Genomic DNA, 18,023 nt, shown 5'->3' with positions numbered 1-18,023 from the left:
GCCTAATTTACAGTGATATAGACCACAACTGCAGCCAATCACACAGTATGTAGGACTAGCGTCAAGCCTGCACAGCAGCCAATGGGAATGGTGTGTAGCTGAATCACACACACACTGGGAAGACTTTACATGATGAGGACAATGTAGTATTACAGAAATACAGGATGCTAGTTGATTTATTTACTTTACTTGGTCTTGAACAGCTTCATGTTACTGTAAAGTTGTATAGAAATAAAACTGAAGGGAACTTGCAACATGCAAGAAAGTTGCAAGAAAGGTTCATGCAACTTAGGCCAGCCTACGGGATGTTACCTCTGGAATCCAGTATTGCTGGAACGGACAGCAGAACATATATTTTCATATATTTCTCTCTCTCTCTCATATATATATATATCAATATCACTGATGTAAGAAAAAATCATATTGCCATTTTTTGTTGTTTTTCAGTTTTTGCCATTTTTTTTAAATACCTGTTTACTCTTTACATTGTGTGTAAATTTCATGATAAATGGACCAAAAGAAACAGCCCAAAATTACTTGGGAAAAAAAGTCTGGTTCCATTGACTTGCATGTAAAGTGTAGTAGGTTTTTTCTTTTACTTAAAATAAAGTAATTTTTCTGGAGATACGAGGTTTTCTTCCGACAACAGTGAGATGTATATGTACAGATTAACACCAATCACAGTCAGAGGGAGGTCTCAGAATGAATGATGCTGAGATTAAGACCAATCACAGTCAGAGGGAGGTCTCAGAATGAATGATGCTGAGATTAAGACCAATCACAGTCAGAGGGAGGTCTCAGATTGAATGATGCTGAGATTAAGACCAATCACAGTCAGAGGGAGGTCTCAGATTGAATGATGCTGAGATTAAGACCAATCAGTCAGAGGGAGGTCTCAGATTAAATGATGCTGAGATTAAGACCAATCACAGTCAGAGGGAGGTCTCAGAATGAATTATGCTGAGATTAAGACCAATCACAGTCAGAGGGAGGTCTCAGATTGAATGATGCTGAGATTAAGACCAATCACAGTCAGAGGGAGGTCTCAGATTGAATGACGCTGAGATTAAGACCAATCACAGTCAGAGGGAGGTCTCAGAATGAATTATGCTGAGATTAAGACCAATCACAGTCAGAGGGAGGTCTCAGATTAAATGATGCTGAGATTAAGACCAATCACAGTCAGAGGGAGGTCTCAGAATGAATGATGCTGAGATTAAGACCAATCACAGTCAGAGGGAGGTCTCAGATTGAATGATGCTGAGATTAAGACCAATCACAGTCAGAGGGAGGTCTCAGATTGAATGACGCTGAGATTAAGACCAATCACAGTCAGAGGGAGGTCTCAGAATGAATTATGCTGAGATTAAGACCAATCACAGTCAGAGGGAGGTCTCAGATTAAATGATGCTGAGATTAAGACCAATCACAGTCAGAGGGAGGTCTCAGAATGAATGATGCTGAGATTAAGACCAATCACAGTCAGAGGGAGGTCTCAGAATGAATGATGCTGTGATTAAGACCAATCACAGTCAGAGGGAGGTCTCAGAATGAATGATGCTGAGATTAAGACCAATCACAGTCAGAGGGAGGTCTCAGAATGAATGATGCCGAGTTTAAGACCAATCACAGAGTGAGGTCTCAGAATGAATGATGCTGAGATTAAGACCAATCACAGTCAGAGGGAGGTCTCAGAATGAATGATGCTGAGTTAAAGACCAATCACAGAGGGAGGTCTCAGAATGAATGATGCTGAGATTAAGACCAATCACAGTCAGAGGGAGGTCTCAGAATGAATGATGCTGAGTTTAAGACCAATCACAGTCAGAGGGAGGTCTCAGAATGAATGATGCTGAGTTTAAGACCAATCACAGTCAGAGGGAGGTCTCAGAATGAATGATGCTGAGATTAAGACCAATCACAGTCAGAGGGAGGTCTCAGAATGAATGATGCTGAGTTTAAGACCAATCACAGAGGGAGGTCTCAGAATGAATGATGCTGAGTTTAAGACCAATCACAGAGGGAGGTCTCAGAATGAATGATGCTGAGATTAAGACCAATCACAGTCAGAGGGAGGTCTCAGAATGAATGATGCTGAGTTTAAGAACAATCACAGTCAGAGGGAGGTCTCAGAATGAATTATGCTGAGATTAAGACCAATCACAGTCAGAGGGAGGTCTCAGAATGAATGATGCTGAGATTAAGACCAATCAGTCAGAGGGAGGTCTCAGAATGAATGATGCTGAGATAAAGACCAATCACAGTCAGAGGGAGGTCTCAGAATGAATGATGCTGAGATTAAGACCAATCACAGTCAGAGGGAGGTCTCAGAATGAATGATGCTGAGATTAAGACCAATCACAGTCAGAGGGAGGTCTCAGAATGAATTATGCTGAGATTAAGACCAATCACAGTCAGAGGGAGGTCTCAGAATGAATGATGCTGAGATTAAGACCAATCACAGTCTGCCTTTTATGACAGCTAAGTGTAACAAATGAATATTAAACCCTTGTTTTTTGTTTTTTTTATTTATGACATCATAACATTTTCATGTTAGGATTTTTCAATTAAAAGTGAATATCTGAATGGCAAAAATGTCTAAAATCTCTAGAGTGTATTTAAGGCTGTTAAGGATGCTCGTGTACACTCGTTTGTGTTCTGAGTGGATGGTGTGTGAATATGTCTGTGTCTGTAATCTGTACATGGTGAAGGTGGTGCTTCTCAAGTCTGGCAGCCACTTTGCAGTAATTCGTTAGCAAACGTCTCCAGGTCCTGACATCTCTGCATGGCAGCCTGAGTTAAGCACTCTGCTGATGACGGCCAGCGCTCCACCCATGTCTTCTTACCCAGAATGTATGTGGACCTGCCCAAAACAGAGAGAACGCATTACGTTACCATTAGATTACAGATAAATCTTCATAATGAAAGAATACAGTGCGCATATGAAATATCTCCATTTATTGTTTGGCAAATTTGTAGAGTCTGACGGCCACTAAACACCATGTCATGTCCTGCAGCATCCAAAAAATCAAGCCATTGTTTTAAATAAAGCTTTGCGCGGCAACATCAATGATGGTCCGGTTTCACGTGATGTCACACTATATAGTCACCACCATTTTGAGGACCGAATCAGGGAGTAACTGCGCTGTGCGACGCCTTCAATCAGCTGCGCTTTGTGAACGATTCACCTGTGAGACGCCACAGAAGCCCAGAGACGAGAGACACAGACCTTTAATTCAGTGTTTTCACTCCAGGTTAGGGGCCACTGCACTGTATAGTTTAGCGTTTCTCTCTGCTGTTCACCTCGTTCAGCTGCAGACGGGATTAATCAGATAATATCAGGAACTTAAAGCAGGAAACCCAGTTGCGAAAGCACCTTGTGAACGTGAGGTAGTGAAACTCTGCTTTTCCAAAATGGAAAACAGCTGGTTCGGTGTCACCGTTTGCCCATTTTGTGAGGAGCAAAGGATACTGTTTCGCACTTGAAGACATTCTGGCTGTTGGCCTGGCTTTCCTCAACATTGTGAAATTGGGCAGAAGGCATGAAACACCCCAGACAGGTCACCAGTCCGTCACAGGTCAGACACAGACACATACATTCACACCTAGGCGCAATTTAGTATCTGCAGTTGGCCTGACTGCATGTCTTTGGACTGGGGGAGGAAACTCACACAGAGAGGACCCTGGTTGCCCGGCCGGGGAATCGAATCCAGCGCCACCCACTTATTATAACTTCATTCTCACTGCTTTCTCAAATATTATGGAATCATCTACAGCTCTGTTCATAATTTTTTCCGGCTTCTTGCAAACTAGTTTTAGCGTCGTCGTGAAATAACAAAATGTTTACATTACTGAAAACAATGAACCCAAACATAAACCTTATGGTATGAGTGTTTAGAGCAGAATAGGCACAAAGCATTTGTTCGAGTATATGTAGATCTCTAATGTTACCCGCTGGAAGTGCTGCCTTCGTGCCATATGTCAGAGGTCGGCCCGATGATGAGGTAGTCCTGTCCTTTCTGCAGGTTAAGCCCCGCCCTGCAGCCTGCATGAGAGAGAAACACTCTGGTGTCGTGTGGCTTCAGGCCAACCTCAGAACCTGCGTGCACAAAGAACATTTACCCTTTTTTTACATTCATAAGTTGAAGACAGAAAGAGTAATAACTATTATTATTATTATTATTATTATTATTTTGAATTCTTTTTATCACTCAGAAATGATCAAATGAAAATATAAATGGCAAAAATAAATCTCCAGAACATCCCTTGCTCGGGTTGCATTTTACGGCATAGGTGTGAGAACAGTCAACTAATTTACAGTGATTTGGTCGTTCTGATGAAGCTGCGCTACAGATTTTCGGCATAACACAACAAATAACATCGCTGTTGTCGGAAGAAAAGTCTCCAAAATGGTAACTTTACGGGAGAAGGAAAAAACCTACCTTACTTTTAATGTAAGTTAGTGGAACCAGATTTTTAGGCCGTTTCTTTTGGTCCATTCATCATGAACGTTACACACAATGTAGAGGATAACAGGTATTTTTCGAACTATGTCAAAAACTGAAAAACGTCAAAAATGGAGATTCGAGGTTTTCCTCCGACAGCAGCGATATTAAATGCCAGTTTTAGGTCAGATTCCCCACTTTACGCTCACTCTTCTGACTGTGGTCATATATAAAAAAACAGTTCATCATACACTGTCGGATTTCACAGAAGTCAGTGTGAGATCACTAAACATCTTGACAGGTTTTGTGATGATTTAGACATGCAGTTTGCACAACGCTGCTCCTTCCTAACCTGTAGGATCTCCCTCCTTTATAACCTGCAGGATCTCCACCTCATATCTGTCGTACTGGCTGGCACTGACGTTCAGCACCCTGATCTTGAACACTGGAGAGGAAAAAATGACAGATATGTTAACAAAGCTTCACTCAGACATGCCAACTTAGATTGGAATTGAAGTGATTTTTCAAAAATTCTACATAATTCAATCGTTCAAGATGTAAACAGAGTAAATCAGAGTGGTCTGATGTAAAATTGCAGAGAAACACACTTGGATTTCTTTCCTGGGGTGATGGGAACCAAACGTCACAAGCCACATTAGCCATTTTATATTTTATAAATCCACGTGACTTCTGGATTTTTATATGCAATGTTGGGCGAACAGTCACAAATCTGAGTACGTTTTCTTTGGGAAATATTATCTCTTACAACAACTCAACAAAATAGAGGTAAATCTGGAAAAATTCAGTTTTCAGCAACACCTTCCTGTAGGGTGCTGTTCATAAGGCTAAATGGCACTTACATAAGCTGGTCATGAAAACTGGCAAAGCCCTACATAAATGTTTATAAACGCTTATTCCAATTGGCGTCGTCTGTCATAAGCATGACTTTAGCTAACTTTGATCAAAACCGGCAAATGTAACCTTTATAATGAATGACGCCTATTGGAATAAGTACATATAAACCCTTATATAGGGTTATGTCAGTTGACATGACAAGCTTACGTAGGTGTCGTGGAGCCTTCTGGACAGTCCCCTACAGAAAGGTGTTACCAAGTTTTCTTTTGGGACTATTTTGCCGTATAACGCCCTGCATGTACCCCTCCACCATGAACGGATTAAATAAATTATACCTCCAAGCTAAAACACCGTGATAAACCACCGTCTCAGGCGTCAGGCGACATATTCCTAACTATTTCAGGTAATAGCTTTCTGTGAGGGAGCTTTCAGAGGTGGATGTCTGGTTCCCATCACCACCACTGTGAACTAAATTTACTGTAAGTTTTTAGCTTCAACTGAAATGTAGCATGGACTACTTCATATGATGCTGTCAGCAACCGTTACCATGGTGAATTCCAGCGCAGACGGCATTATTCCTGTCCTTCACTGAGAACGACTGGTCGTCCGTCTTCATGACACAGCAGTCACCTGTACAGAATGGATTTAGGAGGTTAAAGATGACTGAGGGTATTCACTAGTGATGCTGAACCTGATGTCCTATGTAGCATAACATCATGACCACCATAACATCATGACCACCTCCTTGTTTCTACACTCACTGTCCAGTTTATCAGCTCTACTCTGTAGTTCTACAGTTACAGACTGTAGTCCATCTGTTTCTCTGATACTCTTGTTACCCTGTTCTTCAGTGGTCAGGACCCCCATGGACCCTCACAGAGCAGGTACTATTTGGGTGGTGGATCGTTCTCAGCACTGCAGTAACACTGACATGGTGGTGTGTTAGTGTGTGTTGTGCCGGTATGAGTGGATCAGACGCAGCAGTGCTGCTGGAGTTTTTAAACACTGTGTCCACTCACTGTCCACTCTATTATACACTCCTACCTTGTCGGTCCACCTTGTAGACGTAAAGTGAGAGATGTCAGTGTTACTGCAGTGCTGAGAATGATCCACCACCCAAATAGTACCTGCTTCATGAGGGTCCATGGGGGTCCTGACCACTGAAGAACAGGGTAACAGAGTATCAGAGAAACAGATGGACTACAGTCTGTAACTGTAGAACTACAAAGTGCAGCTATACAGTAAGTGGAGCTGATAAAGTGGACAGTGAGTGTAGAAACGAGCAGGTGGTCAGAACCGTTTTGGAATAGTATGCAGTGTCTGTATGTGCACGTCTGTGTTCGTTCACTGTCTGCCTACCCTGAGTACAGCGGCAAATGTTGTCCTTGCAGATCTGACCAAGCTCTTCTTTGTCCTCTGGAGGAGTGTAGAACTTGCTGCAATGCTTATCTGTTCACACACAAACAGGTCATTCATCAGCAGCAATGCATTCTAACTATGATAAAATTACCTGAATTAATTAACCTCAGAAGATAAAAGAAGCCCTGAGGGGTGAGATGGGTAAGAAGGGTATAATGAAAAAACACCATGCATTCCTGAGACTAAGCTCCACTTTATTTTATTTTCTGCCTGTATAACATACTAAAAACAGCTGGAAAATACACTATATGGCCAAAAGTGTGCGGACACTCCTAATTATTGAGTTCAGATGTTTCAGCCACATCCAGCTAATAGCTGTATAAAATCAAGTACACAGCCATGCAATGCAGTTCAATGACTTTAAAGGTGGCACTGGCATAGGATGCCACCCCTGCCATAAGTCAGTCTGTGACCCAACAGTAAAGTTTGGTGGAGGAGGGATAATGGGCAGAGGCTGTTTAGTTCCAGTGATGGGTAATGTTGTTGCTACAGCATACAAAGATATTTTAGACAACAGAATGCTTCGAAATTTGTGGCAACACAAAGTTGGGAGCATGAAACTGTTCAAAAAATCTTGGTGCTGAAGCTTTAAGAGTTCCTTTCACTGGAACTAAGGGGCCGAGCTCAACTCCTGAAAAACAACCCCACACCATGATCCCCCCTCCACCAAACTCGGCACAATGCAGTCAGACAAGTTCCGTCTCCTGGCAACTGCCAAACCCAGACTTGTCCATCAGATTTCCAGACAGAGAAGCGTGACTGGTCACTCCAGAGAACACGTCTCCACTGCTCTAGAGTCCAGTGGCGGCGCTTTACACCACTGCATTCCCCGCTTTGCATTGTGCTTGGTGATACAAGGCTTGGATGCAGCTGCTCGGCCATGGAAACCCATTCCATGAAGCTCTCTACTTTGCTGACGTTCCCAATCATTTCCACTTTGTTATAATCCCACTGACAGTGGACTGTGGAATATTTAGTAGTGAGGAAATTTCACGACTGGACTTGCTGCACAGGTGGCGTCCGATCACCACGCTGGAATTCACTGAGCTCCTGAGAGCGACCCATTCTTTCACTAATGTCTGTAGAAGCAGTCTGCAGGCCTAGGGGCTCGGCTTTATACACCTGTGGCCATGGAAGTGACTGGAACACCTGAATTTAGTGATTTGGATGGAAGAATGAATACTTTTGGAAATATAGTGTATTTATAATAATGTGGTCAGAGAGTACAAGTACAGGATAGCTGTTTCTAATAAAGTGGCCAGTGAGAGAAGGTACACGGTAAGTGTTTCTAATAAAGTGGCCAATGAGTGGAAGTACAGGGCAGGTGTTTCTAATAAGAGTGGACAGCAAAAACATCAGAAGAAATAAACAGCAAGTTTACAATTGTGTTAATACGATGTGCTAAAGCTGTACCTTTGTTGTAATACTGGTACACAGTAACTGTAGAAGGCTGTAGCAACCCGACTTTAAACTTCTGCTGAAGTCTGAATGTGATGATGTCTGGCTCTCTGTTGGACACCTGTACAGATAAACACACATGATCATCCATATATGATCTCTTTAACACCTCGACGTTTGTGGACCAACAGTTTCAACTCCCCACTTTCATAACTATACAAGATATAAGATAATATCTGGACAACAGCAGTCCTGTGGTCAGAACGTGAACAATGAGGAATGGAGTAAGGGGTTGCAGCAAAAGATGGGCGATGGTCTGTAATTGTACACCTATTTAGTGGATATAGGTATTTCTAAAAAAGTGGCCAGTGAGTGACAGTATAGGCTAGGTGTTTCTGATAAAGTGGCCAGTGAGTGACAGTATAGGCTAGGTGTTTCTGATAAAGTGGCCAGTGAGTGACAGTATAGGCTAGGTGTTTCTGATAAAGTGGCCAGTGAGTGACAGTATAGGGTAGGTGTTTCTGATAAAGTGGCCAGTGAGTGACAGTATAGGCTAGGTGTTTCTGATAAAGTGGCCAGTGAGTGACAGTATAGGCTAGGTGTTTCTGATAAAGTGGCCAGTGAGTGACAGTATAGGCTAGGTGTTTCTGATAAAGTGGCCAGTGAGTGACAGTATAGGGTAGGTGTTTCTGATAAAGTGGCCAGTGAGTGACAGTATAGGGTAGGTGTTTCTGATAAAGTGGCCAGTGAGTGACAGTATAGGCTAGGTGTTTCTGATAAAGTGGCCAGTGAGTGACAGTATAGGGTAGGTGTTTCTGATAAAGTGGCCAGTGAGTGACAGTATAGGGTAGGTGTTTCTGATAAAGTGGCCAGTGAGTGACAGTATAGGGTAGGTGTTTCTGATAAAGTGGCCAGTGAGTGACAGTATAGGGTAGGTGTTTCTGATAAAGTGGCCAGTGAGTGACAGTATAGGCTAGGTGTTTCTGATAAAGTGGCCAGTGAGTGACAGTATAGGGTAGGTGTTTCTGATAAAGTGGCCAGTGAGTGACAGTATAGGGTAGGTGTTTCTGATAAAGTGGCCAGTGAGTGACAGTATAGGGTAGGTGTTTCTGATAAAGTGGCCAGTGAGTGACAGTATAGGGTAGGTGTTTCTGATAAAGTGGCCAGTGAGTGACAGTATAGGGTAGGTGTTTCTGGTAAAGTGGCCAGTGAGTGACAGTATAGGGTAGGTGTTTCTGGTAAAGTGGCCAGTGAGTGACAGTATAGGGTAGGTGTTTCTGATAAAGTGGCCAGTGAGTGACAGTATAGGGTAGGTGTTTCTAATAAAGTGGCCAGTGAGTGACAGTATAGGGTAGGTGTTTCTGATAAAGTGGCCAGTGAGTGACAGTATAGGGTAGGTGTTTCTGATAAAGTGGCCAGTGAGTGACAGTATAGGGTAGGTGTTCCTGATAAAGTGGCCAGTGAGTGACAGTATAGGGTAGGTGTTTCTGATAAAGTGGCCAGTGAGTGACAGTATAGGGTAGGTGTTTCTGGTAAAGTGGCCAGTGAGTGACAGTATAGGGTAGGTGTTTCTGATAAAGTGGCCAGTGAGTGACAGTATAGGGTAGGTGTTTCTGGTAAAGTGGCCAGTGAGTGACAGTATAGGGTAGGTGTTTCTGATAAAGTGGCCAATGAGTGACAGTATAGGGTAGGTGTTTCTGATAAAGTGGCCAGTGAGTGACAGTATAGGGTAGGTGTTTCTGATAAAGTGGCCAGTGAGTGACAGTATAGGGTAGGTGTTTCTGGTAAAGTGGCCAGTGAGTGACAGTATAGGGTAGGTGTTTCTGGTAAAGTGGCCAGTGAGTGGAAGTACAGGGGATTTTAATTAAGAGTTTGATGAACAGTGAGCTAAACAGCTAAAAAAGGAAAATGTTTATAGCTATTCATGCAGGAGCTTAGGAGGCTAGCCTCACTGCTACAGAGTGCTGATAGGTTTGCAAGCTGACCAGCTCACTGACCGTAAGGCAGTTTACCTCAAAATGAAGATCAATAAAAATGAAAGTAAAAAATACATGACATTAGAAATGTACTGAACAAACATTCAACATTATCCTGAAAGGCACAACATGTGATGAATGTGATGTTAATGGGTAATGAGCATATTCCAGTAAACATACTAGAGTGCGTTACCATGGTGACGTAATGGTAAGATGGACAGCGCTAGGGCAACATAAAGGCCTAGCGATATAAGAACGTTACTTTATTTCTGTTACCTTGAACAGGTGTATGATGAGAGACCCTCTGTCGCTCAGGTTGTCCACCACCTGGAAGTTGTTGATGTAGCGATCCACTGAATTGGTCAGCTGCAAATCAACCACACAAACACAAGCAGTCGTCTTACTTATACTGTCAAAAATCAACTGTACAGGGACATACAATACTGTAGCTACAGCCATATGCAAGGCACCCCTGATCAAATGACATGCTTTGATGGTTTTCTAAGTAAAAATAAGTTTCCTCTACAGAGAACACATTTCTGGAAATTGGTTTGCTAATTAGTGCTTATTAATTTATATAAATACATTAATTTACAGACTTCTTTACATTTACATAAAAAGGGGGCCTGTGCAGAAATTATGGCACATTTTATAGCTTATGTTTCCAAAATGTATGGCATGAAAAAAACATTTTTAAGTTCCCAGTAGAGTAGGGTTCTCAGCCTTTTACACCTTAAGGGAATTTTTCACCACCGCTATGTTTAGGTGCCCAACCCCACAACATGTGACGTGAATCAGCGGAAAAAAAAACTATATTTTGTTTCTCGAGGCAAAAAAAAAATCGACAAAACTGACAAAGCTGCCATTTCAGCACTTGTATTAATGCTGCTTACCATTTGAAACCATTCTATATTTCTTTTTATTCTTAAGTGTGGTTGGTTAGTGTAGTGGGTAACACCTCCGCCTTCTACACTGTAAACTGGGGTTCAATCCCCACCTGGGTAAACACCCTACACTATACCAATAAGAGTCCTTGGGCAAGACTCCTAACACCAGATAACACTGGATAAGAGCGTCAGCCAAATGCTGTAAATGTAAGTCGGTTTATTTTTCACTGCGGACCACTGCCCCCCTCAGTATCAGCATAACGTCACTTGGCAGCTCAACGTGCTCGGAGAACACTAACTGCTCATTCTACTACATCCCAGCGTGTTGGTTAGCACTGCACTGAATGACGGGGGAGAGGGAGGGCCACCCAGAGACAGCAGGGACAGGTACGCTCTCTCGGACACTGGGCCACGGATGGCTGTGGCATAGAGGGAACGCTTATATGGTAACTCAAATACTGACCATGCTAAACTTCACTGCAAGAAATGGCCAAATTTTCATTAACCTGTTATTGAAAAGTACTGTATTACTGTAATAATAATATGCTGTAAAATTACAGTAAATTACTGGCTGCTAGTCACATTTTCACAGTAATTCACCAAACCAAATTATCAGTAAATAAGGGTAAAATAACGACTGTATACTGTGGCTCAACAGTTACTCGCACCACAAGATTACTGGCGCTGTTGTACGATTACAGTATTAAGCTGTAATTAAAATACGGTAATATCCTGTATTTTTACAACTAAAAACACTGTAGCCAGTAATATAAAGTACTTTTCCATATGAGAATTTAAAAAAAATATTCACATTTTGCACTGTATATGGCGAATCTATCAAATGTCAGTTTAAAACGCAATTTTCATGCTTAGACTTTGCATAAACGTGACAAAAACATTTGTTTTTATTGTTATTGTCAAAGCCCATAAACAATAACATTGTGTTCCAGTATTTATCGATCCAAAAAGCCTATTACAATCATATCATAGAAAACAGAGTAAAAACAGAAAAGATCTGAAATAGCTTATTACACCTTTTCCATTGTTTAGCTGTTATTTGCTGTGTTATTACAGAACATACGTTAAGATTAGTTCATTCTTAGGTCTTCATTAGAGTCATGCTGAAGGCTTTTCTTCAGCAATTTGGCGTCATGTCTAAGCGTAGTTTAGCGTAGTGTCATGCAATCGTCACGGCAGATGCCACAACGTTTGACGTCATGACGTATTATAGTATGTTTAGCAAAAATCGTCATGTGACATAAGCCGTAACGACATCAAACGTTAAGGCATCTGCCATTCCAGTTACAGGACACTTATGTTAATTCAGCTCAGGACAGTAAACGACATGTTTACGGCGTAGTTATGTCAGCGCTATGTAGACGTTTCTCCACACGTGAACTTCACAGTTTACTCCTAAACCGCAGCCTGCAGCCTTAGATTCGCTCACCTGCTCCAGGTCAGAGGTTTCTGGCTCGAATCCAGTGGGCAGACTGATGTCCAGAATGGCCATCCGCACTTGACGTGGCTCCAGGGCTCTGGTTGGACAAATGCGTCAGTGTTGTGAAGAGGAATACCGCTTTGTAATGCTCTTAACCTTGTAACGTGCAGGTCAGCGACTCACCTCACTCTGATGCTGAGATGAAATGATTTCTCAACATCTGGCGGGGGTTTCTCTGTAACACGTGGAGAAAGCAGCGGTCAACAACCTTTCGTTTTGGAGATCTACTTTACTTCAGAGATTAGTTCTGTCATATCTGCTGGTCAGAGTAAAAAGACTAGATTACAGGCTCATCATAAGAACCTTCAGGACTACAGTAAACCACATGCTCGTCACCTTTCACCATTACGAATGATAAATGTGTCACATGAATTGTGGAAGCAAGGAGGGGGTAGAGTCCCCCTGCCCAGCAGCGGTTTGCGGTCTTTTACTCAGCCTATATCAATAGAAATGTTTAAAAAGTATTTTTTTGGCAGAAATAAGATCTGCAGTGTTTTCCGAAAGGTATCTGCATCAGGCGCTTTCACTAGATTTACATAACGCACTGGTTTACAGCAGCAAACTGGAATAAAAACTCAGAAACATAAGGAGAGCAGAACACTAAAGAGGCTATCATATGATAATGCCAGGGTGTGGCTCAGTTTGTAGGTTCCTAAAATTGGGACGATGACGTTCACTGGGTGCCCAGAGAAATCTGGAGGAAATGAGGTGATTTACAGAGAACATGACACACCGCTGCTCTCTGTGATGGACACGTCCAGCTCAAAGCCATTACAGGTGCTCTTCTCATAGACATCAGGCAACTCGTTATACACCGTTACCACCTGTAGGGTGAGAGAGAGAGAGAGAGAGAGAGAGAGAGAGAGAGAGAGAGAGAGAGAGAGAGAGAGCGAGAGAGAGAGAGAGAGAATTTGAATTTTAAAACCCTTTTATTGAGACAATCAAAAAGGTACCAAGGTGGTCACTCAAAACGTCACGTGTCAGAAAAAAATGAAAAAAAATCAAAGAATAACTGCAACATAAATTTAAAACAACACCCACAATCAAAATGTCAACTGTAGATTGCCAACACCATCGACTGTGCATAGGACTTCATTAACGCCCCAAATGTTCCTGGACTCTGGCAACTTCCCCACCGAATTATAGTAAGCATGCTCCATTCTCAGCCATGTAGCCACCAACCCCAGAAACGCAGCCACCATGTCCACCGCTCCCTGACCCAGCATCTGATTCTTTCTCGTCTTCCAGATGGCTAGCTTTGCTCTACCTGATAAAACGTTTAGTCGAACTAAGACATTTTTCCTCCGTACTGTATATTTGGGCCTAAAAATAAAAAGCTGTAAGGAGAAAGCCTCACTCAACGACAAAAACCATTCGGTCAACAAGAACACATCACCCAGCCGAGTGCACTGCTCAAACAAGTGAAACGGGGACTCAATCTGTGGGCAAAAGAGGCAGCCAACCCCAACACTTGGATCGAGGTACGCCCGACGTCTGTTTGTAGCTACTGCTCCATGCAGGATCCTCCACTGGAGGTCAGCTGTCCGTATATCAATCGGGCGCTTTTTCAGGGCCCGTGGGGGAAAAGAGTCAGTGCCAAACAAAACTGGCCACCAGAAAGTGCCTAGGACACCTTCACACACACCAAGTACAGTGTCTTCCTCCCAACCAAGGAGAAGGCACCTAGTCCATTCCACAGCAGGGCTAACACTCAATTCAGGAAACCCATACTGATGGCCTTCCCTCCACTGGGCGATGACAGATGGGTCCATTCAGGAAGCCCAGGTAGTCAGCTGGCAGTGACCTCTGTACCTCTGCAACCACCTGATCCAGTAGATGACCCGACCTGATCCCTGTCCTCTCACTCACAGCTGCTGTTCCAGTACACATAAGGTGGCCCAGCTTCATGTATCCTGTGGGAACCAAACAAGAGCGCAGAACTGCTGAAGAAAAAAGAGCAGTCTGTCCCAGGCAGACGTGGTAGCGCTTCCATCTGTCCCTGGCCTACCAAAGAGCCTCACTCTTTTCCCTGTTAACTTTGGCAGAAGAAGCCTTCTCATACAAGTTGAGGGACTAAACTAAAACCTGAACTTCTTGACTACTTTTGATAAAAACCGTTCCATCATCAACACAGGCAGAAAGTGCTACCCCTGGATCCCTAAATCCTGGTGCAGCATGAAAGCCATCCAATCTCTTCCTCAGACAGACGAGTAGGGGTTCAATAGCTAAACCGTATAGTTGACCTGATAAAGGACAGCCTTGCCTAATACCTCTTGTGACTGGAATTGGTCTGATCAACCAACCCCCCCCCCTTAACCAAACATGCAGCACCAGAATACAGTAAAGGAACTGGTGAACAACACGGTCAAAGGTCTCCTCTTGATGAAGAGAAACCAGCCCAATACTTTTATCAGAAGTCTTATGGCAATCCAAGTCACCTCGCACGAGGAACAGGTTGTCCATTACTGATCTATCAGGAATGCAGTAAGTCTGTCCGTGTGCACTATTAAAGAGAGGGAATTCTTGAGCCTATTAGCCAAACATTTAGAAAGAATTTTATAATCAGTGGTTAAAAGAGCAACTGGTCTCTAATTCTTTAAAAGAGAGAGGTTCCCCCTTTTTTGGCAATAAAGACAACACAGCACGCTGACATGAGCCAGGTAAAACCCCTTCTAGGATACATTTACAGATTACTTAAAAAAAAACCCAATACAGTCCCAGAAATGCTTATAACAGTCAGAGGACAGGCCATCAATGCCTGGAGACCGTCCAACCACAGCAGTGAGGTCTTGCAGAGTCAGATGAGAGTCTAGCTCAGCTCTGAGTGGTGGGAGTCCTTAAAGAAGCTGCGCAGCACAGTCAGAGTTCTGCAGTGTAAAGAGCAGAATAAAAATCACGTGTGATCACTAAAAACATGTAAACCTGCCTCCTAAAAGACGTAACATGCTTGGGGGACTGAGGGATTTTTACAGCCAAATGAAACCATCTTAAACGAGCTAGCCATCTTACCAAATCATAAAAGCTCACGTCATTCTGTATAAACGGCGGTACATTTGAAACGATGATCTTTGTGGAGGGAGCTGACAGCGGCGTGACCTGCACAAACATTTTGTTTATAATCATTCAACTTTCAATCAGCCGGCTAACAAGGTGGGTTTCTCTAAGAAAGACCACCACTGCTTTATTCATACGAGATGCAGACATAATGTTTTCATTACCAACCTGCTCTCCTACAGGGAGGAGAACATCCTCCACCTTTACACCATCTTCAGACGCACACCTGAAGCCATGATGGAGGGGAAAAAGGCGGTGTCTCCTCAAGAGACACCATCCCTACCGCAACTCACACACCACGACAACAAACCAGCACAAAGTTCGCACCAAATCAAGCGATTTAGAAGAAATACAAAGTGAAAAAGTAGCACTCACTCTCACCCCACACTACTCTCAGCAAAATTCCCAGCATGCAACAGGAGAGGGAGAGAGAGAAACAGAGAGAGAGAAAGAGACAGACAGACAGACAGACAGAGAGAGAGAGAGAGAGAGAGAGGGAAAGAGGGAGAGAGGGGGGGGGGGGGGGATGGAAAGAGGGAGGGAGAGAGAGAGGGAGAGAGGGAGAGAGAGAGAGAGGGAGAGAGACAGAGACAGAGAGAGAGGGAAAGAGAGAGAGGGAGAGAGGGAGAGAGAGAAAGAGAGAGAGAGGGAGAGAGGAAAAGAGGGAGAGAGAGGGGGGGAGAGGGAGAGACGGAAAGAGGGAGGGAGAGAGAGAGCGAGAGAGAGAGCGAGAGAGAGAGCGAGAGAGCGAGAGAGCGAGAGAGCGAGAGAGCGAGCGAGAGAGCGAGAGCGCGAGAGAGAGAGCGAGAGCGCGAGAGCGCGAGAGAGCGAGAGAGAGAGAGAGAGAGAGAGAGAGAGAGAGATTCTGCGAGTTCTTCAGTTCTGTCTGAGCTGATCAGCTCTGTGTGTGCTGCTGGGTGTATGTTTTGCAGTAATATACCTCCAAGATTCCTTGGCCATTTCCTGAAGCTACTACTGTGAAGTCCTGGTCTAGAGGAACCTGCATGAACAAGATTGTGACAATGAGTGAAGGTCCATGGTGTAACACACTTATTCCTCAATAGAAGATGAAATATAGAGCATAAATGGAGCTTTAGACTTCAGACACAGCCTTAAGGCCTGACTGTAATAATTGTGGAGAGATTTTAATCCAGTATGAATCTGCAGTGTGTGTAGTTTTACAGTCTGACTGTAATAATTGTGGAGTGATTTTAATCCAGTATGAATCTGCAGTGTGTGTAGTTTTACAGTCTGACTGTAATAATTGTGGAGTGATTTTAATCCAGTATGAATCTGCAGTGTGTGTAGTTTTACAGTCTGACTGTAATAATTGTGGAGTGATTTTAATCCAGTATGAAACTGCAGTGTGTGTAGTTTTACAGTCTGACTGTAATAATTGTGGAGTGATTTTAATCCAGTATGAATCTGCAGTGTCTGTAGTTTTACAGTCTGACGGTAATAATTGTGGAGTGATTTTAATCCAGTATGAATCTGCAGTGTGTGTAGTTTTACAGTCTGACTGTAATAATTGTGGAGTGATTTTAATCCAGTATGAAACTGCAGTGTGTGTAGTTTTACAGTCTGACGGTAATAATTGTGGAGTGATTTTAATCCAGTATGAATCTGCAGTGTCTGTAGTTTTACAGTCTGACGGTAATAATTGTGGAGTGATTTTAATCCAGTATGAATCTGCAGCGTGTAGTTTTACAGTCTGACGGTAATAATTGTGGAGTGATTTTAATCCAGTATGAATCTGCAGCGTGTGTAGTTTTACAGTCTGACTGTAATAATTGTGGAGAGATTTTAATCCAGTATGAATCTGCAGTGTGTAGTTTTACAGTCTGACTGTAATAATTGTGGAGTGATTTTAATCCAGTATGAATCTGCAGTGTGTAGTTTTACAGTCTGACTGTAATAATTGTGGAGTGATTTTAATCCAGTATGAATCTGCAGTGTGTGTAGTTTTACAGTCTGACTGTAATAATTGTGGAGTGATTTTAATCCAGTATGAATCTGCAGTGTGTGTAGTTTTACAGTCTGACTGTAATAATTGTGGAGTGATTTTAATCCAGTATGAATCTGCAGTGTGTGTAGTTTTACAGTCTGACTGTAATAATTGTGGAGAGATTTTAATCCAGTATGAATCTGCAGTGTGTGTAGTTTTACAGTCTGACTGTAATAATTGTGGAGTGATTTTAATCCAGTATGAATCTGCATTGTGTGTAGTTTTACAGTCTGACTGTAATAATTGTGGAGTGATTTTAATCCAGTATGAATCTGCAGTGTGTAGTTTTACAGTCTGACGGTAATAATTGTGGAGTGATTTTAATCCAGTATGAATCTGCAGTGTGTGTAGTTTTACAGTCTGACGGTAATAATTGTGGAGAGATTTTAATCCAGTATGAATCTGCAGTGTGTAGTTTTACAGTCTGACGGTAATAATTGTGGAGTGATTTTAATCCAGTATGAATCTGCAGTGTGTAGTTTTACA

General features: G+C 42.7%; 1 protein-coding gene across 1 annotated transcript in view; it reads right to left on the bottom strand.

Annotated features, from left to right (window-relative positions):
• Positions 1 to 2,509: 2,509 nt before the first annotated feature.
• Positions 2,510 to 18,023, bottom strand: part of LOC108443475 (complement C3-like) — a 77,498-nt gene continuing 61,984 nt past the window's right edge. Inside the window, exons 34-44 of the mRNA XM_037534738.1 lie at positions 16,473 to 16,532; positions 13,212 to 13,302; positions 12,602 to 12,653; positions 12,428 to 12,515; positions 10,370 to 10,459; positions 8,133 to 8,238; positions 6,660 to 6,749; positions 5,847 to 5,930; positions 4,798 to 4,890; positions 3,952 to 4,099; positions 2,510 to 2,863 (exon numbers count right to left, since the gene is read on the bottom strand). Coding sequence (XP_037390635.1) covers positions 2,722 to 2,863; positions 3,952 to 4,099; positions 4,798 to 4,890; positions 5,847 to 5,930; positions 6,660 to 6,749; positions 8,133 to 8,238; positions 10,370 to 10,459; positions 12,428 to 12,515; positions 12,602 to 12,653; positions 13,212 to 13,302; positions 16,473 to 16,532 — 1,044 coding nt within the window. The 3' untranslated portion in view covers positions 2,510 to 2,721. The remainder of the gene's footprint in view (positions 2,864 to 3,951; positions 4,100 to 4,797; positions 4,891 to 5,846; positions 5,931 to 6,659; positions 6,750 to 8,132; positions 8,239 to 10,369; positions 10,460 to 12,427; positions 12,516 to 12,601; positions 12,654 to 13,211; positions 13,303 to 16,472; positions 16,533 to 18,023) is intronic.

The sequence above is a fragment of the Pygocentrus nattereri genome, chromosome 25 (assembly GCF_015220715.1).
Source record: "Pygocentrus nattereri isolate fPygNat1 chromosome 25, fPygNat1.pri, whole genome shotgun sequence".
Lineage (NCBI taxonomy): Eukaryota > Metazoa > Chordata > Actinopteri > Characiformes > Serrasalmidae > Pygocentrus > Pygocentrus nattereri.
Note: the sequence above shows the minus strand (reverse complement) of the source record. Positions and strands in the feature narration are given on the sequence as shown.